The sequence below is a fragment of the Rhineura floridana genome, chromosome 2 (genome assembly GCF_030035675.1).
Source record: "Rhineura floridana isolate rRhiFlo1 chromosome 2, rRhiFlo1.hap2, whole genome shotgun sequence".
Lineage (NCBI taxonomy): Eukaryota > Metazoa > Chordata > Lepidosauria > Squamata > Rhineuridae > Rhineura > Rhineura floridana.
Genome location: NC_084481.1, coordinates 5,961,666 through 5,989,274, shown reverse-complemented (window position 1 = coordinate 5,989,274; position 27,609 = coordinate 5,961,666). Strand labels below are relative to the sequence as shown.

At 42.4% G+C, this 27,609-nt stretch overlaps 1 protein-coding gene across 5 annotated transcripts in view; it reads right to left on the bottom strand.

Moving 5' to 3' along the window:
* CPS1 (carbamoyl-phosphate synthase 1) overlaps positions 1–27,609 on the bottom strand; it is a 230,906-nt gene that overhangs the window by 49,380 nt on the left and 153,917 nt on the right. For all 5 annotated transcript variants that reach the window (XM_061607673.1, XM_061607675.1, XM_061607674.1 and 2 more), the window contains 2 exons: positions 13,310–13,451; positions 528–593 (listed from right to left, as the gene is read on the bottom strand). In XM_061607673.1, the coding sequence (XP_061463657.1) occupies positions 528–593; positions 13,310–13,451 (208 nt within the window). The remainder of the gene's footprint in view (positions 1–527; positions 594–13,309; positions 13,452–27,609) is intronic.

Genomic DNA, 27,609 nt, shown 5'->3' with positions numbered 1-27,609 from the left:
ATTTTCACCATACAATTCATTGTCAGTGACAGTAAGTAGCATGAAATGGGATGGGACAGAGCTGCCCATGGTGCTCACATTGCATTGCACTATGCAAATTGAATTTGGTACTGAGAGGTGAAATCTCACAGGAAGAAGGGGGGAAGCGCCCATACTACAAGACTGCAAGCAAAATATGCATCAATGGAGTTCTCATTGGTAATCCAGAGCAAAGAGCAAAAGCTTCATGTTCATAGATGTTGGGATTTAGGGAACAAAACTATGGTACTGTAGGCAAATGTTCATTGCTTGTATCTTTGCTGTGCCTGCTCAAAAGGACTAATGCTCCCACCTGCACTTTTACTTATTCCTGTAGGAAAAGATTCCCACCTGTACTCCAATGGGATTATGCCTCTGCCAGCTGCTCTAAATATTTTCTAAGTCATCTCTAGACTTAGTGGATTTGAGTTGCAAGGTCAATAGATACTAATGGGAGAAAATACATCATAATATGCTGTAGCTATACAGAAGTAAATGACAGCACTTACCTGGCCATTATAAGTGACATAGAGATAATTAGTTACAGCAGGGTATTCTCCTGCCAGTGTGTCAATCTGCAGAGGAGGGGGAGAAATGGTCAACATGAAAACAGAACTATTTCCCAGAATTTCATGTTCCACTGTTTCCATTCTGTTATTCTATACTCAGTGCTTTCTGTCTCCTCCCTACCCAAGTCCTTATAGGTAATACACCAGCAATGGAGCATTATGTCATTTAGGTATATAATCCCATATAGTAGTAGGAAACTCATTCTTGGACTGCTAATCCTTTCATAGACAAAAGGCACCATCCACATTGGCAACCTCTGGGGAACCCAAGCTTTGCCAAAAAAATCTCTAGGGAAAATATCCTAAGGAGGGAATCCCCAAAATAACCCACTGAGGACTGAGCATGCTCAGCTGACATGAAATGCTGAATGACTGTTGGGGAGGCAGAAATGGAAGCATGGGGGAGGGAAATGGAATGAAATGAAGAGGGCATGGATGACTGTCTGGAACCTGAACAGGAGCATACCACACTGCAACATTTTGTTGTAGGTCCCAATTTTTTTTAAAAAAAGCTGTTATACTGCATTTCTGTACAAAGAGATGTAAGACTAACCAATTATCATCATCAATGATATTATTTATTTATGACACGCGTGATGACACGCAGCTCTATCTCTCTTTTAAATCCTCACCGGAGCTGGCTGTGGAGACCTTGTCCAAGTGCCTGGAATCCGTGAGTGGGTGGATGGGGAGGAACAGGCTGAAGCTCAATCCTGATAAGACCGAGGTGCTACTTGTGGGTGACACGGGAAGGTTGGGTGTTGTTGACCTGAAGCTTAATGGGGTGAGTTTACCCCTGAAGGATCAGGTCCGCAGCCTCGGGGTGGTTCTTGATTCCAAGCTGTCCATGGAGGCTCAGATTTCAGCAGTGAGCCGGGGAGCTAGGTATCAACTACACCTCATATGGAGGCTGCAACCCTACCTCCCTATTCATCAGCTCCCACTGGTAGTACATGCCCTGGTCACCTCTCGATTAGACTACTGCAATGCGCTCTACATGGGGTTACCCTTGTAAACGGTCCAGAAACTACAACTGATGCAGAATGTGGCGGCTCGGTTGCTTACAAACAGCCGCTGCCGCGATCACATCACACCAGTGTTATTTCATCTACATTGGCTTCCAGTTGTTTTCCGGGCCCAATTCAAGGTGTTGGTGTTAACCTTTAAATCCCTATACGGTCTCGGCCCAGTTTACCTGAAGGAGCACCTCCAGTACCACCAATTAAGCCGCCCGACTAGATCAGCCACGCAGGGCCTTCTCTCAGTCCCACCAACGAAAACAGCTAGGTTGGTGGGGACTAGAGAGAGGGCATTTTCAGTGGCGGCCCCCACTCTCTGGAACTCCCTCCCGTTTGATCTCCGCCATGCCCCTTCCCTGGATACATTTCGCCGAGCCTTAAAAACTCGGCTCTTTGGACAGGCCTTTGGGATCTCTGGGGTGGGCTAATTTTTCTGTGATTGTTTTTTGTTTCTGTGATAATTGTTTATTGATTGCCCTATATAGTTTTACAGCTGCATTAGTGTTGACTGCATTGTATTTTATTTTGTATTTTTATTGTATTTTATTGAATTTTAATATGTACGTCGCCTAGAGTGGCTTTGGCCAGATAGGCGACACCAAAATTAAATTTATTATTATTATTAGTAGTAGTAGTAGTATATTTTGGGCAGTGGTATTCACAATGGCCAGGGAATCACACAACTAGTTCTACATAGCCAGGAAGTTTCCCCCACTCATTCCATGCAGAACCTTGCTTTTCATATTAAGGGAGCTTTGAAAAACTGTTTGTAACATAGCATGGAGGTGTGATGTCTAAAGTCAAAAATCCAACTGGGCAGTTCAGGTTCTAGGAAGCATCTAAATACTGCCTTAAATAATTGTAGTGCCCGAAGAAACCATTATGTAGCTTCTGGATCAAAGGAGGATAAGTCATTGAGGCAGATGCAGCCTAATCCTATCCATGTTTACTCAGCAGTCCCATAACCTGTTGCTGTTGTTCCTGAGATTAGTTTGGGCTGTTAGCAGCACTATACTATATGAAAAATCTGACCAATCAAACCCTTTCCTCCCTACACATGAGAGCACAAAGCTTTAATTAATTACTCAATCAGGCTGGCAGGGCTGGCTCCAGGCTGGCAGGGCCAGCTCCAGGCATGCCAGGGCCTTTGGGCATCAGCTTGCCCTGGGCCCCGGCGTGTGTGCGCGTTCGCGTGTCTCCTGTCTTTTACTATTGCCATTAACCAAGATGGCGGCCGCAGTTTCCCTAAGGGGATGAAGCCTCTGCCTCCATCTTTGTTGATGGCACGTGTGTGTGCTATGCGTGCGCATCTCTGCCATCAACTAAGATGGCGGCAGGGGCTTCAGTACTTTAGGAAAACCACGGCCACCATCTTCATTAAGGGCAATACTAAAAGGCAGGAGACAGGTAAGTGGAGGGGCCGCAGATTGCTGCGGATCGCAGAAGGGGAGCGGAGGGGTCACTGAGGGCCCCCCTGTTACCCTGTAACTCCAGGGGCCCTCAGGCCAGTGCCCCACCTGGCCGCCCTTTAGAACTGGTCCTGCAGGCTGGATTACTGTAATATGCTCTATGACAGGCTGCCCTTGTGGTTGGTCCAGAAGCTGCAGCTGGTGCAAAGTGCAGTGGCAAGACTGTTCCCTGGGGCAGGGTATCACCAACATGTCACCCCGCAGCTGAAAAATTGCACTGGCTGCCCATTTGCTACTGGGCCAATTTCAAGGTTCTAGTTCTGGTGTACAAAGCCCTATACAGCTTGGGACCAGGATACCTGAAAGACCGTCTTATCCCTTATATACCCTGTCAATCATTGTGCTCTGCAGGTGAGGGCCTCATGCAGATACCATCTTATCAGGAGGTTCATTCTGCACAACATAGGAAATGGACCTTTAGTGTGGTGGCACCTACCCTGTGGAATTCCCTCCCCTTAAATATTAGGCAGGGACCACCTCTGTTATCTTTTCGGCACCTACTAAGACCTTCCTCTTTCAACAAGCCTTTTAAGCTGAGACCTTATCCCTGTCTGTGTTGGAATTAATTTTTAATATGTTTTTAAACTTTTTAAAAAATATATGTTTTTAAACCTTTTTTAAAAATGTTTTTAAAGATACTTTGTTTTAATATATTTTAAAGTCTGTTTTTATGATTTTTAAAGTGTTTTTAGTGCTTTTGTTTGCCGCCCTTGGCTCCTACTGGGAGGGTCGGATATAAATCAAATAATAAATAAATAAATAAATAAATAATTGCAGGCCTTTGTAAAAACACACTCAGAATTCCAGGAGAAGAAGTCAACTCAATGGAAAGCCTGTGTTTAGGAGGAAAGTATGCCCTTTTCTGGCACAAGCAGAATTACTTTATAAAGGAAAGACTGGCACTGGTCATTCCACTAGAGGACAGACGGCACACTCATCAATTTTGCAAAGTGAAAGCAACACAGAATTGATACACCTGCCTAAACCAGGGGGCATAGGGGGTACTGTATTGCAGTGGTTCCGTTCCTTCCTCTCTGGTAGGTACCAGAGAGTGGCATTGGGGAATGAGGTTTCGGATCCTTGGCCTCTCACTTGTGGGGTGCCACAGGGCTCCATCCTCTCCCCGATGCTGTTCAACATACCCAGTCGATCATTGCGCTCTGCAGGTGAGGGCCTCATGCAGATACCATCTTATCAGGAGGTTCATTCTGCACAACATAGGAAATGGACTTTTAGTGTGGTGGCACCTACCCTGTGGAATTCCCTCCCCTTAAATATTAGGCAGGGACCATATTAGGCATAAAGCCGCTGGGGGCCATCATCAGAAGATTTGGGCTGCAGTGTCACCAGTATGCGGATGACACACAGCTCCATCTCTCATTCAAATCTTCACCGAGGTTGGCTGTAGAAACCCTATCCAAGTGCCTGGAGTCGGTGAGTGGCTGGATGGGAAGGAATAAGCTGAAGCTGAACCCTGACAAAACCGAGGTACTGTTTGTGGGAGACAAGGGAAGGTTGGGGGATTTTGACCTGGTGCTCAATGGGGTACAATTGCCCCTGAAAGACCAGGTCTGCAGTCTGGGGGTCATTCTTGACTCCCAGCTGTCCATGGAGGCTCAGGTCTCGGCTGTGAGACTGGCGGCGCTGTATCAACTCCATCTGATACGGAGGCTGCGCCCCTACCTTCCCAACCATCTGCTCCCATCTGTGGTACATGCCCTGGTCTCCTCTCGCCTAATGTGCTCTACGTGGGGTTACCCTTGAAAACGGTCCGGAAGCTGCAACTGGTACAGAATGTGGCGGCTCACCTGATTAAAGGCAGCCGCCGGCAAGATCACATCACTCCAGTGCTGAAGAAGTTGCACTGGTTACCGGTTGTTTCCGGGCCCAATTCAAGGTGTTGGTTCTGACCTTTAAAACCCTATACGGTTTCGGCCCAGTCTATCTGAAGGAGCGCCTCCAACATCATCAGGGATGCCGCTCAACAAGATCAGCCTCAAAAGGCCTTCTCTCTATCCCACCAGTTAAAACAGCTAGACTGGTGAGAACTAGGGAGAGGGCTTTTTCAATTGTGGCCCCCACTTTGTGGAATTCCCTCCCAAATGATCTCCGCCATGCCCCCTCTATGATGAGCTTCTGCCGGGCCTTGAAGACCTGGCTCTTCAGGCAGGCTTCAGGCAGGCTTTTGAGGTGGGTTATGCTTTATTATTATTGTTGAGATTTTTAATGTTTTAATGTATTTGTATGTTTTTATTTTGTACGTCGCCCAGAGTGGCTGGACAGCCAGCCAGATGGGCGACTAATAAATTTAATAAATAAATAAATAAATAATCACACTGGTTGCTGCTGCTGCTTGTGTATTTTTACAAAAAATCAAAAATGAAAAAAGCAAAACAAATACAGAGTTGCATCTTGTAATTATTAAAAGAAGGTAATAAAGGATATTTTTCTTCTTTATGTGTAAGAAAGTATGTGTGCGTGTGTTCGTGTTCCATTAGCAACTTGGAAATTTTCTGTACACTCATAATATTACAGTTTTTGCTTAGTATCTTGTCCATAACCTGAGGAAAGGCTTTGATAAATGTTGCTGCTTATGTTCCTGATTTGTATATGAGATAAAACCATACCAAACAATATAAAAATAAAATATTTTAGCTTTGCCTGTAGCTAATTTAAGTTGGTAAGTCGATTTTTCCACCATGGCTATTTGCCACAGCTTGCTGTACCAAGATTCAATGTCAAAAGTTCTGCAGTTTTCCAATTATTGGTTATTACCCTGCGAGCAGCCATCAACATAAATACTATACGTTCCTTAGACTGCCACATTCTCATTTTGTTCTTCCCAAATTGTTAAAAGGTCTAATGCTGGTGCAACATATATAGTCTGATGTGTAACATTTGCCATTTCTGCAATCATATTCCAAAACTTGATACAACAGAACATGACCACAACATACGCATATGTAAACCTTGCTGATTGCAATTTCTCCAACATTTTGTTTTATTTGATTGGCTATTAAACAATAAACTCCTTGTCGTATTTGTTCTTTGCTAGACATACCTGCATAATTTGCACTGACTACTGAAGAAGACCCTTGCAGGATAGAAGCGTGTTTGTTCTACAATATAACTGTTTGTTGTATGTCTAGATAGAGCTGGCTATATCAACTGTATTGGGATATAATTACATATATATGTCTATGAGATTTTAGATATTTTATTTATTGATATATTTTTGTTTTTTCTATCTATCTATCTATCATCTATCTATCCTATTTGTCTGAGGAAATTAAAGTTTAATTTTTTGTTTTATTAATTAATTTATTATATTTTATAGACCTTAGACATACAAACCCAATTTTGTATAGTTATCCATACCTGTATAATATACCATCAGTATAATAATTTTAAGGAATTCTTCCTAAGGTTTTTTGATATACTTTTCTTTGATTGAGTCATCCATACTTTGTTCTATTTTTATTCCAATATATTATTTTCAGTCCATCTGATGTACTTGTGTCAATTATGATAAGATGTAAATAAATTCTGGAAACAAATCTTTTTGCATTGGTCATATGTTCCAATAGAACACATTCAAATTTTGCCAAGTTTTTAGTCGTACTGATTGTTGATAATAAACACTATGAGTGGCCCGCGATGGGACCTTGCCTTGTCTAAGTCATAAAAATACCACTGCATCCCACTCCAAAAATACCACTGCTGTTAGACCTTCATTATTCTCTCTCAACCTGAAAACTGATAAACATACAGATTGTTGGTAAACAGGTCAGCAGTCCACTGTTTCCTCCACAGAAAACTGATGGTGTAAAGTTGCCCTGGACCTCTGGCTACTTAGGGAACGTAGAAGTGAAACTTTTGTGCATGGTAGAGACAGCTTCACAAATTCCATTCACAGCCAACAAGGCCAAAGTCACAGAGGAAATCTGCAGGTGAACTGAGCTTCAGCCTCACAGTTCACAGATAGATATTGTTGGGCATTGACATGGTAGATTAAATCCCAGTTATGACCAAGGGATTCCTTAGTGATCCTTAGTGAAAACCACTGCCTCTTGAGGTAGCCTCATTGGAAGGATGTAAGATTAAATCAGCAGTGGGGAACTTCCAGCCAGAGGGCCAAATTAGACCTGGGAGGCCATTCTCCTCAAACCACACCTATCTGTCTCACACTTAGGGATGGGTGAGAATTTTGCTAAAATCAAAATTGGCACCAGACTCCCCGATAATTTGCACATTTGCTATCTATGCAGGCTGATCCTGAATGCTGCAAACTTCTGTGGCTTTTCCCTACACTGGATTATTGTTGTTTTTTTTAAAATAAATCTTCAAATATGTTGTGAAAGTGACCAGCCTATCTTTGGTTTGCTATGATGGTGGTGAATCTCTTGGGGTGGGGGTGGGAGGATCCAATACATTTGAGGATGAAGAAGTGAAGGGGAGATTGGGTGGGTGGGAGAAAGGAGGAAAAGAGAGAGACAAAATGAATAGCAAAGAAAAAACATCAGTATATTTGAGACTCAAATCATATTAGCTAATGGAAGGGGGGAGGCAGAGTGAGAGAAAAGAGACTGACAAGAGGTAAGCAGACTTACCCAGATTTTAAAGCAAAACAGAATACCAGCGCTGAGTTACCAACGAATTCCCAGAGTATTTTACAGTGCAATCCTATATAGGCATGCCTACTCAGAAGTAAGCCCCACTGAGTTCAGTGGAACTAACTTCCAAGTAAGTGTGCATAGTTGCAGGCAGCCGGTCAGTCTCCTCTCTCCCCATACCAAAGTTGTTGGCAGGGGTTTTCTTGGAGTTCTCCCTGTGGTTTTTGCATGGGGGTGGAGATGTGCTGCTGCTTTGGCAAAGGGAAAAAAGTTGTGCAGAGAACGTAACTTCTTCCCCATTCTTGCTCTCTGTCTCTCATTCCCTCCTCTTCTCTCAGAGCTTGGAAAAGTTACTTTTTTGAACTACAACTCCCATCAGCCCCAGCCAGCATGGCCACTGGATGGGGCTGATGGGAGTTGTAGTTCAAAAAAGTAACTTTTCCAAGCTCTGCGACATGTATGTGTAAAAGTGGTCTCAAAGGAGGAGCAGGACATGGCAAAGGGGGATTAGTTGAGTGGAAGGAAAAGACAGAGAGAGAGAGAGAATGAATGACAAACAAAAGAAGCACACAATGGGAGGGAGTTTGATCTCTGCTCTGCTGAGAAAAAGAGAGAAGCTGGAAAAACACCACTATATTTGGGACTCAAATCATATTAGCTAGCAGGAGCAGACAAAGAGAGGGAGAGAAAAGAGATTGACAGCCAGTGCATTCAACAGACAAGAGGCATGCCCAAATTTTAAAACAAAATAGAATACCAGAACTGAGCTACATATGAATCCCCAGAGGATTTTACAGTGCAATCCTATACATGGCATGCCTATTCAGAACTGAGTTCAATGCCACTGAGTTCAGTGGGATTAACTTTCAAGTAAGTGTTTTTGTGGAGGGGGAGGTATATGTGATGTTGCTTTGGCAAAGGGGAAAAAAAGTTTTGCTGAGAACTCTCCCTGTTCTTTCTTCCTCATCCTCTCTCCAAGATCATATGTAAAAGCGCTCTCAATAAAAGGAGGATGAGCAGACGAAGAGGGGGGTTGGGTGGGTAGGCAGGAGCCACTTTCCTTTGTTAGAAATAATGATAAAAATGTTATTTTTTCAGGAGGGAGAGAAATCAAACCAGGAACAGCACAAGATAGTGATAAACAAAGGAACTGCCTGTCAATTAAATGGAATGATGGAATGAAACTGAAACAGTACCAACAAGTGGATCCCATCCCTACTTACACCTGATGTCATATGTGACATCAGGTGTGGACAGGTAACAGCATGGCTGCAAAGGAACAACCAGAAGCTTAAAGTGTGTTCCCTATTCCTCAGGAAGTGGGGCTCCCTCTCAGTACTGATCAACTCTTTAAGTACCTGAAGGGCTGTCACATAGAGGAGGGTACAGATTTGTTCTCTGCTGCCCCAGAGGGTAGGACTAGGTCTAATGGTTTTAAGTTGCAGAAGCGTAGATTCAGATTGGACATTAGAAGGAACTTCTTGACAGTAAGGGCAGTTCGGCAATGGAACCGACTGCCTAGGGAGGTGGTGGGATCCCCTTCGCTGGATGTCTTCAAGCAGAGGCTGGACAGCTATCTGCGGGAGATGCTCTAGCTGTGGATTTCCTGCTGTGAGCAGGGGGTTGGACTCGATGGCCTACAAGGCCCCTTCCAACTCTATGATTCTATGATTCTGTGATTCTATAACTGAAAGGGAGTCTCACTGGGATTGGTTGCACTAGGGAGTTCCCCTTCAGAAACACCCTAATACACCCTAATGGGGCTCTCAGCTCCCATCAGCTGATGGGCACTGAGAGCTATCACTTTGAAGTCTAGTTATAAATGGTTTGTATTCAAACTGCTTGCAAACAGCCTTCCAAGGCAATGGCTCTCAGCACTGCCCAGGGGATGGGTGTCTTTCAAGGCCATTTGCAAGCAGCTTGTATTCACTTGCAAACAAACTTCAAAATGATGGTTCTTAATGCCATCAGCTAATTGGCTCTGACAGCTGGCCTTCAAAGGAGCTCAGCAAAACTCTTTCAAGGGGACATCTGATATCAACTTTGGGTGGGGATGGAGGGAGGATCCAGTTTCCCACCCCTGCCCTAACTGTTAAGAATTCTGAAAGAGCCCCCACAGACAGGCAGTAAAAATATATCACAGAATCATAGAACTGTAGAGTTGGAAGGAGACTATAAGGCCATCGAGCCCAACCTGCTGCTCAACGCAGGAATCCAAATCAAAGCATTCCCAACAGATGGCTGTCCAGCTGCCTCTTGAATGCCTCCGGTGTTGGAGAGCCCACTACCTCTCTAGTAATTGGTTCCATTGTCATATGGCTCTAACAGTTAGGAAGCTTTTCCTGATGTCCAGTCGAAATCTGGCTTCTTGCAACTTGAGCCCATTATTCTGTGTCCTGCACTCTGGGACAATCGAGAAGAGATCCCGGCCCTCCTCTGTGTGGCAACCTTTCAAGTACTTGAACAGTGCTGTCATATGTCGCCTCAGTCTTCTCTTCTCCAGGCTAAACATGCCCAGTTCTTTCAGTCTCTCCTCATAGGGCTTTGTTTTTAGTCCCCTGATCATCCTCGTTGCCCTCCTCTGAACCTGTTCAGTTTGTCTGCATCCTTAAAGACGATTGAGAAGAAATTGTGGCTCTCCTCTGTGTGGCAACCTTTCAAGTACTTGAAAATTGCTATCATATCTCCCCTCAGTCTTCTCAAGGCTAAACATGTCCAGTTCTTTCCATCTCTCCTCATAGGGCTTTGTTTCTAGTCTGCTGATCATCCTCGTTGCCCTCCTCTGAAGCTGTTCCAGTTTGTCTGCATCCTTCTTAAAGTGTGGAGTCCAGAACTATACGCAGTACTCAATATGAGGCCTAACCAGTGCCGAGTAGAAGGGAATCAATACTTCCTGCAATTTGGAAACTATACTTCTGTTAATGCATTTGCCTTTTTTTCAGCTACATCACACTGTTGGCTCATATTCAGCTTGTGATCCACAACAATCCCAAGATCCTTCTCGCATGTAGTATTGCTAAGCCAAGTATCCCCCATTTTATAACTGTGCATTTGGTTTCTTTTTCTTGGGAGGGGCCATGTCTGGCAGAATTTGTCTCCCATCAGATATCAGGGTAATTGAAGTCCCCCATTCCTACTACATCATCCCTCCTTGAAACATTGGCAATTCCCTTTGCAAAAGTTTCATCCTCCTCTTCTCCTAGATAGTGTGGTCGGCAGTAGACTCCAACTACTATGTTCCTTTTATTCCTTGCCCCATTTATTTTTAATCCATATACTCTTGGTGGAACTACCAAGCTCATCCTCCTATATTTCTATGCAGGGATATATATATTTAATATATCGCATGACTTTGCCTCCCTTTCTATTCCTTCTGTTCTTTTTGAACAAATTATATCCTTCAATTGTTGTATTCCAGTCATGGGAGTCATCCCACCAAGTTTCACTTATACAGTAGGGCTCCGCTTACTGGCGTTCCACTAATGCGGTGGCTTTGATTCCCTGTTTTTAAAGCCAATTTTGCCCTTTTGCAGCATTTTGCGTCATTTTTGCAGCATTTTCATGCGACACGCCCCATTATATTCAATGGGGTTCTGCTTTACGGCAATTTCTGCTTTATGGCGGGGGTCTGGAATGGAACCTGCCATATAAGCAGGGCCCGCCTGTATCTATCAAGTCACATTTACTCTTCTGTATTAAGAATTAAGAATCCTAGCAAGACGGAGGCGCTGTGGGTTGGTGGTTCCCAAGTTCAGGTAATTGGTCAGTTGCCTGCTTTGCATGGGATTGTACTCCCTCTGAAACAGCAGGTCCGCAGTCTAGGGGTGCTCCTGGATCCATCTTTGTCGCTAGAGGCCCAGGTGACCTCAGTGGCTAGGAGTGCCTTTTACCAGCTTCGGCAGGTAAGACAGCTGTGGCCGTTTCTGGATTGGGATAGCCTGACCAATTTTGTCCACACACTGGTAACCTCCAGGCTGGATTACTGTAATGCACTCTATGAGGGGCTGCCCTTGCAGTTGTTCTGAAAGCTGCAGCTGGTGCAAAGTACAGCAGCGAGACTGCTCACTGGGGCAGGGTATCGCCAACATGTCACCCCGTTGCTGAAAGAATTGCACTGGCTGCCCATTTGCTACCAGGCGAAGTTCAAGGTTCTAGTTTTCGTGTATAAAGCCCTATACAGCTTGGGACCAGGATACCTGAAAGACCGTCTTATCCCTTATATACCCAGTTGATCACAGCGCTTTGCAGGTGAGGGCCTCCTGCAGATACCATCTTATCAGGAGGTCCGTTCTGTACAACATAGGAAACAGACCTTTAGTGTGGCGGCACCTACGCTGTGGAATTCCCTCCCCTTAAATATTAGGCAGGCATTTCGGCGCCTATTGAAGACCTTCCTCTTTCAACAAGCTTTTTAAGTTGAGACCTATCCCAGTCTGTGTCTGTGTTGGAATTGCTTTTTAATATGTTTTTAAACCTTTTTTTAAAAAAAACAAAAAACAAAAACCAATGTTTTAAAAGTGTTTTTAAAAAAATGTTTTTAAAGATGTTTTGTTTTTATATATTTTAAAGTTTGTTTTTATGATGTTTTAAAGTGTTTTTAGTGCTTTTGTTTGCCGCCCTGGGCTCCTGCTGAGAGGAAGGGTGTGATATAAATCAAATCATAAATAAATATATAAGAAATAAGAATTCAGATTTGTCCTATTTGTTTCTCTTACTCTGGGCATTAGTATTCAGACAATGAAGACTATGTGATTTATGGTCTGGCTTCCTTCCTACATTTTTATGAAGACTATTACTGACCCCATTAGAGCTCTTCCTTCAGTTATTCTTATGGTGCACAAGCCTTTGTTAGTCATTACTACCAAGTTTACGTCTCCCTCCCTCTTAGGACTAAGTTTAAAGCTCTCCTGATGAATCTTTCCCTGGTGTGGCCAAATACATTCTTCCCATTATGGGATAATGGGCAAGCTCATAATGGAACTGGAACTGCTGGCCACTTTGACAATCCATCTGTGCTTATCAGCTCTAGAGACAATTATCATATAAAAGAGAAATATGATAAGCATAAACAATTGGTAGAAAAAAGTAACCTATAGCCTCCAATTTTCATTGCTTCTCTCCAGAGGAGTCATCAGAATTCTCAAGAGTTACAGCTTACACAGGACTACTTTTCATGTAGTGAGTATGCTCTGTAGTCAGGTTCTCTCTCATCTCTAAAATGGAGACAGTGTTGCTTTCCTGTCTCTCAAGATTAAGATGCATGTGTAATTATACTAGGGATGCTTCAGGAATTCTATTTCTGTAAATTTTGATACAGAGCTCTTTTGTCTCTCCCAAATTTCGCCGAGCATTTGGAACACATCCTTGGGATTTTATACTTTTCCAAATTTTGCAACACAGTTCTTCGCTCAAAAAAACACCAAAAATGTACCAAAATACATTTTAAAATGCTAAAATACATGTAAGAAAACATACCTTGTTAAAATATATATTTAAATACACATTTTCATGTGAATTAAAAAATATATTAATGCAGAAATAGGAAATAATGGACTTATAAATTAACACATGAAATTGACACAGACCAGAAATAGAGTGATCTGTCCGTTCCTAAATTATACCTGTTTCACCCAAGGTGTTATGTTCTTCTTGAGCCTCAGTTCCCTGCTCTGTGCTTCAGTCACTCCCAGACATTTCCCAATCTGCTTATCTGAGAAGCCGATCTGCTTGGCTCTCCTCAGGCTGTCCTCTGGAATTGGCTCACTGGGATGAATGAACATAAAAAGAGTGTATTATGGATACTATGCACTTTATGGTCTTTAGATATTGTTTAGACTTATGGGGGGGATGAGTGTGGAGGGAAAGAAAGTACTCAGTGCTAGAGTTTGAATTTGGATGTGGAAACCCCAAGTTCAAAACCTACATTTGTCTAAGAATCCCATGAGGTAGCAGTAAGCAAGGAACTGTTAGCAACATATGTCTGACCCTGTAAACTCCTGCAAGATTAAAATATTGCTGCATGTTTATTGTACTGTATTGTATTGTACTGTACTGATACAAAATAATTGACTGACTGGTAACAATGCACTTACCTGTGATAGAAATGGCAAACATTTGTCTTTGAGCTCAAATCTGATATACAGGCATACTCCGCTTTAACATTCGCAATGGGACAGGAGAGTATACTTTAAGTGAAAATCTACTTTAAGTGAAGCAATTGTCTTCACTTGTACTGTACGCAATCACCACTAGATGGCAGCAGTGTCATGCCAATAAAATGTACGTTATTGCGAAGCGCGTGAACGTTAAGCGGGGTATGGGGACGTATGGAGCATGTACGTTATAGTGAGGCAACGTTAAGTGAAGCAACGTTAAGCAGGGTATGCCTGTACATAGCCTTACCAACAGATCCATAAAAACTCCTCAGCTACTCACCACAAACAGTTAATTGTAACAAGGAGTCATTAGATTGCAATTTCATACTCCCCATATCCAGAAACACAGAGAGATTATAATTACCAGTCATTTTACCCTCCTGACACATTTTTATTATTTACTAAGAACATAAAGTTTGTAAAAAATAATAATAAAACATCACAACATACAATGATCCAATTCATATATATAAAACAAGATTACAAATACTACATTTATCTAACAATTTCATTATACAACTACAGGTGTGGTTGTATACTATAGTCAGCATGGATTTTCCACACAGACTTCTGCTGGACTTCTTTCTGTCAGTGGTCTCATAATTTGTTGAAATTAATTAAAAATCAGCCATATTCACAGAGTACCTGTAATCCTATTACTGACATTGCCCCATACTCTGACTTTCATCTTCTGCAGTTTAAAAGTTAAAAAAATGCATGGCTGATTTTTAATTAATTTAAGAAATTTAACACTGAAGTCTATTACAGCATCAGGCATGCTCTGTAAGAACTGTCAGTATTCTAAAAGCCAGACTCACAGCTGTTTGGCTTGGCTAACCAGGGGGCCACACCCATGCGAGACATCGATTCCACTTTAAACAGTCATGACTTCCCCCTAAGAATCCTGGGAAGGGTAGTTTGTGAAGGGTGCTGAGAGTTGTTAGGAGACTCCTATTCCCCTAACAGTGCTCCAGTGGCCAGGGCAGTTTAACAGTCAGCCCCTCTTCTGGGGATTGTAGCTCTGTGAGGGGAATAGGGCCTCTCCTAGCAACTCTCAGCACCCTTCATGAACTACACTTCCCAGGATCCTTTGGGGGAAGTCATGACTTTCTAAAGTGATATAAAGCTCTGGTGTGGATGTGGCTAGGGACAGCTTTGGTTTAAATTTGCGTGGGAGACTACATGTGCCTGCTGTAGAATAAAAAGGGGGGGGAAACCCTGAAAAACAATGATACTGTTCACAATGTTTTCCTTTAGGAGAGGGGCTTTCCCTCTGCCCAGTGCCCACCCACCGAATCTCCTCCCCTTCCCCTCCCCCCCTCCATGGTCAGTTTTACCTATTCTAAGCATGATTGTCACGGAGTAAATCCCATTGAACTCAATAAATATGTAAATGATTCCATTCTAAGCAAGCTTGCACAGGATCCCATTTCTTACCTCCCAGATTAAAAAGCAGAGAAATTCACTAATAGGCAAAAAGACCTTGCAGTTTAAGAACTTACCTATAGCCAACAGATATTTCTATCAAACTTTAAAAAACAGGGAAATTGGGTGGCTATAGTGAATGCACCAGGGGAGTGTGACCTCCTCTCTGAGATATTGTACTCCCCTACAAATTTGTAAAAATGCAAACACAGTCTTTCATAGTCCAATCCACTTTCTGTGTAGCTTGGAAGAATTTGTAACATGCACCTCTGAGCATATGGTGCATGATGGCAACACCTGCAATCAGCCTAAATAACAGAAACAAGAAATGTACTCTGCTGATCTTGTTTTAGCAGGGAGGAAGCAAAAATATTAAAAGAGTTGATATAGTTCAGACACTCACTTTAAATATGTCTGATTTACTTTGCAATTTTAGTGACGTTTCCTCTAGTAACTCTTTTTTTTTTGCTGCTGCTGCTGCTGTTTCTGTGAATATGTGGAATAATAGCACTGACTATTCTGCAGAATAGTCTCCAATGGACATGAGGAGTATCTCAGTTTGCACAAGATAAGACAATAGGAAGTGAAATATATTCTAGCAAATTTCTAGGTGTGCTCTGTGTTTTTAATTGACCATGCCCACCCTTCCTTAAGTGGAGTAGTTTAAGCATAGCAGGCTGAAAACATGTATCTCAGGCAGGCCAAGTTTTTTTCCAACAGCTAGATTCATTGCTTAAGTAGCAACATATTGTACAGTACTCATACGGCACTCATATGGCAGGTTAGGTTCCAGAACCCCGTCAAAAAGCAAAAACTGCCAAAAAGCGGATCAGCTGTAGAGCGAGGGTCTGGAACCTAACCCGCTGATCGAACCAGAGGAGGAGAAGATCAGATCTTCCCCTCTTCTGGCACGATCAGCTGGAGTGTGGGAGTCTGACTGCCCTTGAGGAGAAGATCCACTGTAGCACGCTACAGCTGATCTTCCCCTCCTCTGGCACGATCAGCTCGAGCAGGGGAGTCTGATCACACCAGAAGAGGAAAAGATCAGCTGTAGCATGCTACAGCTGATCCTCCCCTCCTCAGCGCTATTAGCTGGAGTGCGGCAAGCTCCAGCCCCCCTCCAGCTGATTGCCCCGCTGGCGCCGTATTAGTGGAATGCCGAAAAGTGGGACAACGAGAAGCGGGGCCCTACTGTAATCAGTCTGATTTTACATCAAACTGCATTTTCAGTTTAAACAGTTAATGCACCCAAAATAGAAACAGAACATAACCTCCAGTTTGAAATGCAAAAGACTATCTTCACCATCCTATGACAATGACCAATAAAAAGGCTTTGAAATTAATACAAATAAATTTGACACAGATTGCTAGGATAATGAATAATGTGAAAAATATAATTTTCTAGGTTAGATTCTCTGTAGAAACAGTAGTAACACAGGAAAGAAGCAAAGTAAGAACACCAACAAACATAAAAAAGGTAATTCTCCATCTTTGGAGATGTAGTCCTGATTGCAGGTGTGGCCACCACTCACCATATGCTCAGAGGCACATGTTACCAAATTCTTCCAAGCTACACAGTAAGTGGATTGAACTGTGAAAGACCAACCCAAATTGTGTTTGCATTTTTACAAATTTGTAGGGCACTACAATATCTCAGAGAGGAGGTCAGGTCTCCTGCTCCCCTCGTGCATGCACTATAGCTGCCCAATTTCCCTGCTTCTTAAAGTGTGATAGAAATATCTGTGGGCTACAGGTACATTCTTAAACCACAAGGGTTTTTTCCCTATTAGTGAATACAATCTGACAACTTTAACTATTCATGATTTTAACCCAACTATTCCCTCTGAATTGGCTGACTCTGTTCCAATACTAGAAAAACCTATTCACTAACCTAGTATTTTCCATATTTTTCATCCTCTAACATGCACTATCCTCCTGACACAAATAAAGAGGTTCTCTTGCAATAACATTCACTGTGTGATTGTGTCCAGCATCAGATGTCACCCATCGTGGCATGGTTGCTAGAAATCTGTGGCTGGTCCCGCATAGCTCCTGATAACATCCAACTTCTATCCATACACTTAGGACCTTTTGTGTGGCAACATAGCACACTACATGTCCACCCCATCAGGCTATGTATGAAGTGGGCCTGTTGAGTATCGTATAGTATTTGGGATATGTTATTGAAAGAGCATACTGGGCCAGACACAGATGCCATCTTCTCAGTGCCTATGGCCAAAATAATTGGAAGATTTTAACCTCCAGTTAGCCAGTTTTAAATTCCCAAACACCAAGAATGTACAGCTGTACTGTTGGATATGTAAAGCCACAAGAAAGGCAGTGTATGCCTGTCAGTCAGCTAAGGGCTTGGATGTGAAATTGGTAAGAAAGGGTATGAATGTGTTCAGTATTAATAGGTTCTTAAAGTGCTAAATTCTTGAAATCAATGGAATTTATTTGGAGTATTTAATTTTAGCTGAATTGTCTCTTGGCTTTTTTTGCAATCGTTCCCCCTCCCCACCTTTTCAGAATGAAGGGCTTTTATTAGTTAACTTTCTGCTTGCACTCATTACACTGATTAAAAGCTTAAGGCCAATTTTCCAATAAAAATATGCATACAAACAAATGACTGAAGGGAGGGATTCCCATGCTGAACACACCCTCAGGTTGCTACAAGTATGTAGACAATTGACTAGAAGCCACTACTCTCTACAGTTAGTTCCCAAGGCAAGCAGCAGGTGCCAGTACTTGGAAGGGTTCCTATATTTTTATTCGCATTGTCTTGTCAATCTAAATTTCGTTCTCTCTTCTCACCGGCTTGCTCTTTTGTCATCTTTGGTCTGCTCCTACTCAATTAAGTGCTTTCCGCCAGCTCTTCTATGAATTTTTCATCTCCTTGGTTCCAGTTTCTCCTTTTGTGCTAACCACCCGTCACACATTTATATTTCTTCTATCTCCTCTACCCATCACCCTGATAAATCTTCTGCCTCTGTTCAGTTTCTGAGCCACCTTAGAACCTCTGCTATAGCCACTTATATATATAGAGAGAGAGAGAGACAGACAGAGAGAGCGCTACTCTGCTTCCTGTTTTCACAGTTAAGAGCATTCTTGCTTAGCTTGTCTAATAAATCAATATCTTATGTACAAGCAAGCACTGAAGCTGAAAGGAGAATGTGATTAACAAATGCCCTCTTTTGGTAAAGCAAGGGCTTTGAATTATTATTCCAGAAGGAGAAGTCCACTGGATCAAGCCAAAGTTCCATCTAGCCCAACATCCCACCGAGGCCAAGCAAATATCTCCAAGAAGCATATTCTGTGTGCACTTGAAATTAAACTTCTTTAAGTACAGCTGCTTTAGGGAAATGTCCCAAAGGCATTCAAGAGTGTCCGCAGGCCAGATGCTCAGGCCTCCTTTTTGAGATCTGTTTTAGATATACAATTTGAACACATTAGCTTGCAAGAAGAAGAAGAATTTGATTGAATACAATTTAGAGCAGAGATGGGGAACCTTTTTCAGGCTGAGGTCTGCATTCCAGCAGGGCAGGCCCAGACTCACACAAAGACGCACACATGGGAACAGAGGCATATATTTAATTCTCAGTAATTCCACTCAAAGTTCATCTTCCATTTTCTCCAGTTTGTAAAAAGAGATAGAGAGAGAGCTCCTTTATCTGTCCTGGCTGTGGAAAATGCAAAAAGAATTCAGTAATCCCAGCAGAAACATTCAGATGTGGTCAATGCAGAGCTAAACTGCAACCCCCATCTTATAGCTATTAAAAACCTTCAAAATGCAAGTGTATCCTGAAAAGTGCATGTATACAATTGCAAAATACACGGCTGACTATGAACATAATTGTGATTAACCAAACAGAGGTTTTTATTGTATTAACAAAACGTTTCAGCTTCCGCCTTCATCAGCTGCCAACATACAAATGCTGTTACCAAGGTGGCAGTTATAGAACTTTGAGGATGGAATGCTCAGAGGGGCTTCATTGGCAGAAGCTAAGTAGTGGTGGTACTGTCCTCCAGGTTCAGGCCATGTGGTGCCAATGTGTCCAGAGAGTAAATCCAAAAGTTCTCCCTTTTGGTCAATGCTGCTGGATCTGTTGGCATCTCTATCGCTGTAATGGAAAAATCCAACCGGCTGTGACTCTCGATGTTAAAATGTTTTGCAACTGGTTGCTCTACTTTTTTTGTCAAGATTGCTGACTTGTGGTTCCTGAAGTGCATGCGTAGGTCAGTTGTGGTCTTTCCTACGTATTGGACATCCTGGTCTTTTGCGCTCGATGATGTAAATTATATTGCAGGACCTGCAGGTGATGTTCTGTTTGATGTAATATGTCCTGCCTGTCCTAGTGCTTGTAAAAGTGGCTGTCTTCCTGAGGTACACACAGGTGATACAGCGTTTGGAGTGACAAGGATGAGACCCTGGATTGGTGATAGGTGGCTTAAGCACAGCTCTCACCAACAGTCTGCACAAATTAGGAGGTTGGTGAAATGCTATAACAGGAGGCCTGCTGATGGCTCAGATATATATATATCTCCCAGGTCAGCAAACAAAAGCACTAAAATATGTGAAAAGAACACAACTACTTCTCTGCTGAAACATCCCTCCCTCACTTTGATTTATTTATTTAAATAAATCCTTCTCTTCAGCAAAAAAGGGCTCCTAGAGCAATTTAAAAATCTCATTGATAAGAAAATCAAATAATATCATTGATCTTCTTGCAACTGATCTGATGCAGAAGGAGCAAGTGGAAACTGCACATTAAAGCCCTTTTCTCTCTCTCAGCTGTTCTGCACTGAACAGCTAATAGTTGGGAGGGCACCCAGAGGGTGCCAGATCAGATCCTAAATTGTTGTATAGATTAAGAGGTTTGCATAACCCAAAGAATGCCCAAATAGGGGCAGACCTCAAAGTATTAATGAGTATCAGATGTAAAGATGTAAGATAATAGAAATCTCTGGCTTCCTTAATTAAATGTTGTAATAAGGATAATAGGAGATGACAGCAAATTGTCATCTGTAATTTGCAGAAAAATGCACACATTTCTCAATGGACTCATGAGTATTTCATACCCTCTGTATAATTTTGCAGAGTTGTATATCTGTAGAAGATGAAGTGAGTGGGAAGCACACTTACAGCCATCCTCTGCATGTTTACTCAGTACGCCTTTTCCCATCTAAGCGAACCTTATGCATTTGCATTTTTCTGAAGAGAGAAGTAGGGGGACTCTAAGAATACAAAATTTGGCAATTAATTCAGAATCTGCTTTATATTCTAGAATCTTAGCTTTCAATCTTAAAAGAAGCAAGTTTCCAGTAACCATGATTTCTTCAGCTCTAGATACGATGGCAAACGAGGCTTGCAGAATTCCTGGAAGTCAATGGCTCGCTGGCACTATGCCTCTACACACAGTGAGAAAATAGGTGTCCTTAAACTGGTTTTGTATGCAGAACCTTTTGCATTAGTAAAAAGGTATGTTTTTTGCATGTTTATTAGGAAGTCCCTCTGAACTTATTTCAGAGTAAACAGTTTTGGATCGGGCTGTTAGCTTAACTCACTTATTCTAAATTCCCTGGTTTGCTGATAACTCTGTAACTTACACGTTATGTGTGTTTTAATGAAGTATTCCAGGCCTATTGTCAATTGTAAAAGCAAAACTTGTCACTCACCTCTCAAATATCATAGAACTTCAAAACTATAACATATTTCACACAGAAATAAAAAAAATGAAAATGAACATAAGAACATAAGAACAGCCTGCTGGATCAGGCCAGTGGCCCATCTAGTCCAGCATCCCGTTCTCACAGTGGCCAACCAGATGCCCATGGGAAGCCCGCAAGCAGGACCCGAGTGCAAGAACACTCTCCCCTCCTGAGGCTTCCGGCAACTGGTTTTCAGAAGCATGCTGCCTCTGACTAGGGTGGCAGAGCACAGCCATCACGGCTAGTAGCCATTGATAGCCCTGTCCTCCATGAATTTGTCTAATCTTCTTTTAAAGCCATCCAAGCTGGTGGCCATTACTGCATCTTGTGGGAGCAAATTCCATAGTTTAACTATGCGCTGAGTAAAGAAGTACTTCCTTTTGTCTGTCCTGAATCTTCCAACATTCAGCTTCTTTGAATGTCCACGAGTTCTAGTATTATGAGAGAGGGAGAAGAACTTTTCTCTAAACTAAAAAGCCCCAAATGCTGCAACCTTTCCTCATAAGGGAGTCGCTCCATCCCCTTGATCATTCTGGTTGCCCTCTTCTGAACCTTTTCCAACTCTATAATATCCTTTTTGAGATGAGGCGACCAGAACTGTACACAGTATTCCAAATGCGGCCGCACCATAGATTTATACAACGGCATGATGATATCGGCTGTTTTATTTTCAATACCTTTCCTAATTATCGCTAGCATGGAATTTGCCTTTTTCACAGCTGCCGCACACTGGGTCGACATTTTCATCGTGCTGTCCACTACAACCCCGAGGTCTCTCTCCTGGTCGGTCACCGCCAGTTCAGACCCCATGAGCGTATATGTGAAATTCAGATTTTTTGCTCCAATATGCATAATTTTACACTTGTTTATATTGAATTGCATTTGCCATTTTTCCGCCCATTCACTCAGTTTGGAGAGGTCTTTTTGGAGCTCTTCGCAATCCCTTTTTGTTTTAACAACCCTGAACAATTTAGTGTCGTCAGCAAACTTGGCCACTTCACTGCTCACTCCTAATTCTAGGTCATTAATGAACAAGTTGAAAAGTACAGGTCCCAATACCGATTCTTGAGGGACTCCACTTTCTACAGCCCTCCATTGGGAGAACTGTCCCTTTAGTCCTACTCTCTGCTTTCTGCTTCTTAACCAATTCCTTATCCACAAGAGGACCTCTCCTCTTATTCCATGACTGCTAAGCTTCCTCAGAAGTCTTTGGTGAGATACCTCATCAAACGCTTTTTGAAAGTCTAAGTACACTATGTCCACTGGATCACCTCTATCTATATGCTTGTTGACACTCTCAAAGAATTCTAATAGGTTACTGAGACAGGACTTTCCCTTGCAGAAGCCATGTTGGCTCTGCTTCAGCAAGGCTTGTTCTTCTATGTGCTTAGTTAATCTAGCTTTAATAATACTTTCTACCAGTTTTCCAGGGACAGAAGTTAAGCTAACTGGCCTGTAATTTCCGGGATCCCCTCTGGATCCCTTTTTGAAGATTGGCGTTACATTTGCCACTTTCCAGTCCTCAGGGACGGAGGAGGACCCGAGGGACAAGTTACATATTTTAGTTAGCAGATCAGCAATTTCACCTTTGAGTTCTTTCAGAACTCTCGGGTGGATGCCATCCGGGCCCGGTGATTTGTCAGTTTTTATATTGTCCATTAAGCCTAGAACTTCCTCTCTCGTTACCACTATTTGTCTCAGTTGCTCAGAATCCCTTCCTGCAAATGTTAGTTCAGGTTCAGGGATCTGCCCTATATCTTCCACTGTGAAGACAGATGCAAAGAATTCATTTAGCTTCTCCCCATTCCAATTTCATTGAGCTCTCTCTACCATCCAGCCACCCTCCTTCTCTGGCCTACTGATTACAGTCTCTTAGATTTTATAAACACACACACATGCCCTTAAAAAAAAACTTCCTAAAGTTAAATCCACTTAATTCCATCCTGTAACTAAATTTAAAGCTATGAAATTCTAAGAGGCAGTGATTAACGTCTTTTATACTGTTCTACTCCCAATATTTGCCTGCACAAAATGACAGCTTGAACTTTTTGAGCAGGAGAAAAATTGTCTTCAAGCTAGACAATCAACCTTTTACGCACTGCCATAATATTTTAATGGCTAGGCAGTGCCCCTTACTTCCTAGCAAAACGAAGCCTCTTGTGTTTTCCTGTTTATATACAATATAAGCTATTCTTCCTGCTCCCTCCCTCTGTTTTCAGCTTCTAGTGCAGATTTTTGTTGCTATGGGGTTTTTTTGTTTAAAATTCTACCCTGTCATCTCAGAAACTGTATCCACTCGCACTTCTTTTTCAATAATAAATGATAAAAGGAAATGGAATAAATTCCCCTTAATGAGGAAATTTTCACCTGGCACAGAGGAACTGGGGAAATCTATTAACTGACTCAAGGAATGCCGGCAGCATTGCAATTACCGGGGGAGCCAGAACGCTTCAGTACGGTCCTCTCTTCCGCTCAACTGGCTTTCATCTGATCTACTGGTTCATGAGTAATACTAAACTAACGTGCCTTTGGAAAGCACCCTCTCTAATATGCAACTGAGCATTCTGCTAACTGAAGGGCTTTACAAAGTTATTATCAAGTAAGGGGGGAGGCACTGCAAAAAAAAAGAAAAAGAAAAGTCCACACACCTTATTTGGCACAAATGAATGCATCTTCTCTAGGCCTCTACAGGCACAACCAAATACCATCAAAGGTATTTAATATTAAGGATGCCACTTGGACATATGGAGTGCATGTTCTTCTCAGAGAGATATATTTCACATATGCACGCTTAGGGATGGGCAAGGATTTCACTGATTTTTCTTTGCCTAAGGAGCTAGCAAAGCATAGGTGAAACTGACAAGCATACTCTTTGCATTGCTAATGTAAAATTGACCAGGCAATCTCTCTTTTACTGACACCGGATTTTTCCTTGTCAAATATAATGATACTGATTTACAAGGATGGGAAAAAATATTTAGTGTTTGCTGAGTCAATATTGTAGTTTGTATTTGGCATACTTAGTGGTGGTAGCAACAGTAGCACACACACAAACACAAAAGGCAGGGAGGCATGTGGATCTCCTCAGCTCACAGTCCTGGCTCTCTTGGTGCTGCAGATGTCATGTGAAGCTGCAGCAGCCCTTTCCAAACTCCTGCAATGGCATCCAGAATCAGCAGAAAGCAGGTGGGCAACCTGTAAGGAGCTAATATAACATAGGTGAAACTGACCAACCTGTTCTTTGCTTTGCTAATTTGAAATTGACCAGGGTCTCTCTCCATTTCTCTGCTTTCTGCCATGGCTGGGGGTGGGAGGAGGTTCCAATAAGATTCAGGGTGAGGAGGAGGAACAGGTGAAGGGGGAGACTGGGTGGGTGGGCACTGGGCAGGCAGACAGAAAGCTGCTAAAACATTGTAAGTAAAATATAAGTACTGTTATTTTTCAGGAGAAAAAAAGGAAATGGTAAAAAAGATGATGACAGAAAACAAATGAAAGCAGGACAGAACCACCCTCCAGTCCAATGGAATGCAATCAAACTGGAAACAACATGCAGATCCCAACCCTATCCACACTACAGGTTAACAGCGATTACCTCCTCTGAGGGAACTCTGTGAACTGTACATTTGTGGGGACAAGCCTATGGATCACTAACAAAATTCTTGCCAAACTTTAATTCACATAATTATTTGGGGAAGCCATGACAGCTAAACTGGTACAAAACTGATAGGGGTTTCTTTAAAATGGGAGGGATTGGGTGGAGGGGTAGATACGACCTAAAGTGGGAATAGGTAAGCTTTTTCATCCTGAGAGCTACATACCCATCTGGGCAATCTTGTGGGGGCCACACATCCCCTTTTATCATCCAGAAGCAATTATTACAGCTGAAGAATGAATTCCAACCAGGTAAAACACTCAAGAAGGATGTAAAGGGCTGATGAGGGATGTGGTTTGGGAGGGTGAGTAGCCTGGAGCGAGTCCTGAGGGCCAGAGAGAGGCCCAGAGGGCTGCATTTGGCCCAGGACTCAAGGTTCCTCATCCCTTGACCTGTGGCATATGAATACTGCCTCCTTTTGTACAATTCTGTCCATCTACCTGACTCCTCCTGACCCTTCTACTTACCTCCTTGGGTTTCAGTTATGCAAAGGTCTTATACAGGGGTCACCAAACCATTGCCTGCAGGCACCATGGCACCCATGAAGCCCTTCAGTGGTGCTCCTGGCAGGCAGACTAGAATCTGAGCTTTCATTTAAAAAAGAAAACTGTCTAGCCCTCCCAGAAAGTAAGTTATGGAGCAAGATGTGCAGATACCCTTTTAAGCAATTTATCTGAAATGAGCCAGCCTGGCTGCTCCTACCTGTCAGGGTTACTAGGCAATGAATAAAGTCAGAGCTGTGGTTAATAAGAAAGTTGTTTGGACACCAGGCTATAAGAATCCCTGGGGGCCTAAAGAGCTGCTGTTTGGCCCTCCCTTTTAGTGTACTTTTCCTGCTTCTGTCTTTTTTTCTTGTCCTTGGAAGCTCCACAGTGTGCCTTTCCTTTTCTCCTAGCAACCAGGATACATATTTCCTGTGCTAGGTCACCTCAGTTCAGGTAGCGCCTAGAAATTATTTTCTGCAAATACTGCTACACAATAAGTGTGGGTGAATGTTAAAGAATCCCTCTCTCCCAAAAAGGCAAATGTAAAACCTTTGCAAAGAGGCTTAGGCATGTTTCCTGCTTTGCAGGAGCTAAAGACCAGGGACTCAGTAAGAATTCACTGTATAGTTAACTTACAGTACAATAGTATACATGTCTGCTCAGAAGTAAGTCTCTTTGTGTTTAATGAAGGTAAGTGGGTACAGAATGGCAGCCTAGGCTTTGGTTTAGGGTTGGCATTGGGGAGAAACAGGGTCCTTGTGCCACTAATTGCTGAATGGCAGGCAGACATTCTATAAATCTTTTCTAGTATGGAAATACAATTATGAGAAAAGCTTCACCGTGACTACTCTCTAATTTTGTGTTATGCTACGCCCCCCCCATGGCAGCCATTTTGTGACTGATGCCCCCAGCATCCTCTCATAATTTGAAATGTACCCTCTGGTCCAAAAAGGTTGGTGACCCTTGGAGTAACAAGTATGAGTGGAAAATGTAAAGGCTTCAGTTGTGAGTGGGTCCCTTCAGATAAGTGTCTTCCCTAAGGTTCAGCATTTCTCTTACATAAGTGGGGCAATCTGTCTACCCTCAGTACCATCAGTGCTAAGGGAGAGGGGGGGAAGTACAGTTCATCTCCTTCCTACACAAACCTCAGAAATAGAGGTTCCCTTTCCTCCACAAGTTACAAAACCTTGGGAAGGCACCACAACATATGGGAATATATGCATGATGATGTAATTTCAGAGCGTATATGTTAGGAGCAAAAGCTGTTATTGGCAACATGGAGTCAATGTTACAAGTGCTCTGACAGCATGTGTGTCTATACAGACATATACCACGGAACAGAATTTAAACTGTCCTGTTCCATTTAGCATGATTTTATTTGTTTTATAATTATAATGCTTTTATTTTTTTTTATAATTGTGTTTTGTTGTAACCAGTCCTAAGACCTTATGGTGAAGGCCGGGTAAGAAATCTTATGAATAAATAATAACAATGGCAGTGTTGCTCAGTGTTTATCGGTCCAGATTGATTTTTAAACTAGAATAGCTGACAGAAAAGGGGGGGGAGCTTTCTCTTTCTTCTTCCTGCCAAGTTTGCTCCTTGGAGGTTCATGTTGGTTTATTCAATTGGTTCTGACGTTTCACAAGCTCTAGAATAAGCTGCAATTACGGTAATGAGATCGGGGCAAATACTGTTTGTCTCCTTGCCTCAAGGAGACAGGTTATAACTGCTTCCCTCAGGAGGAACTTTGTTCAAAAGTTGACTTGTCAGGCTATGTCAGAACCCATTAAAGTGGTGGGAGATGTAAACCAACAACAATCTGCACTCCCTTGTCTCTTTCAGCATATATTGCTATAATTTTTTTAGGTCTGGGTAAAGATATTCATTTAAAGAAGCTGAAATAATACCTGGAAGCCAAATAGCACTTAACTAAGATGGAACTGATGATTTGTGGGAATAATGTAAGGAGCAGCAAAGAAATGCTCACAGAGCTGCTTCCTCACATTGTACTTTGGAGGGTGCCTCATACCTGGTCTTTTTGCACTTCTTGGCTAATGTATTATGCAGGGATGCTTATAACATTCTCTCCATCTGCATTTCTCTCTAGATTCTGAATTTCCAAATGTAAGGAAGAAGGCAGATGTAAGAAGGCAGCAATTTCTGTTCTGATCTGTATTCATTACAATCAGTGTTGCTTCCGTTCTGCGACAATTTGGTTTCCATCAAATACTACTTTATTCGTCTCGTTGTCCATTAATTAACATTCATTATATAAGTTACATAACTACTCATATAACTACATTGTCAAAATGTAAGAAATGCAAGAAAATACTTATCATTTGCAGACTTAAAAAAATGAAGTGACCAAATACGAATCATATTTGCTTAACTGATTTCTGTGCCTGACCAAGGATGAACACGTGAACTGTTGCAATTCCTGCTTGCTTTTCCATTTTCATTGGGATTCTCCAGCATCCCTAGCCTCTAATTACCCG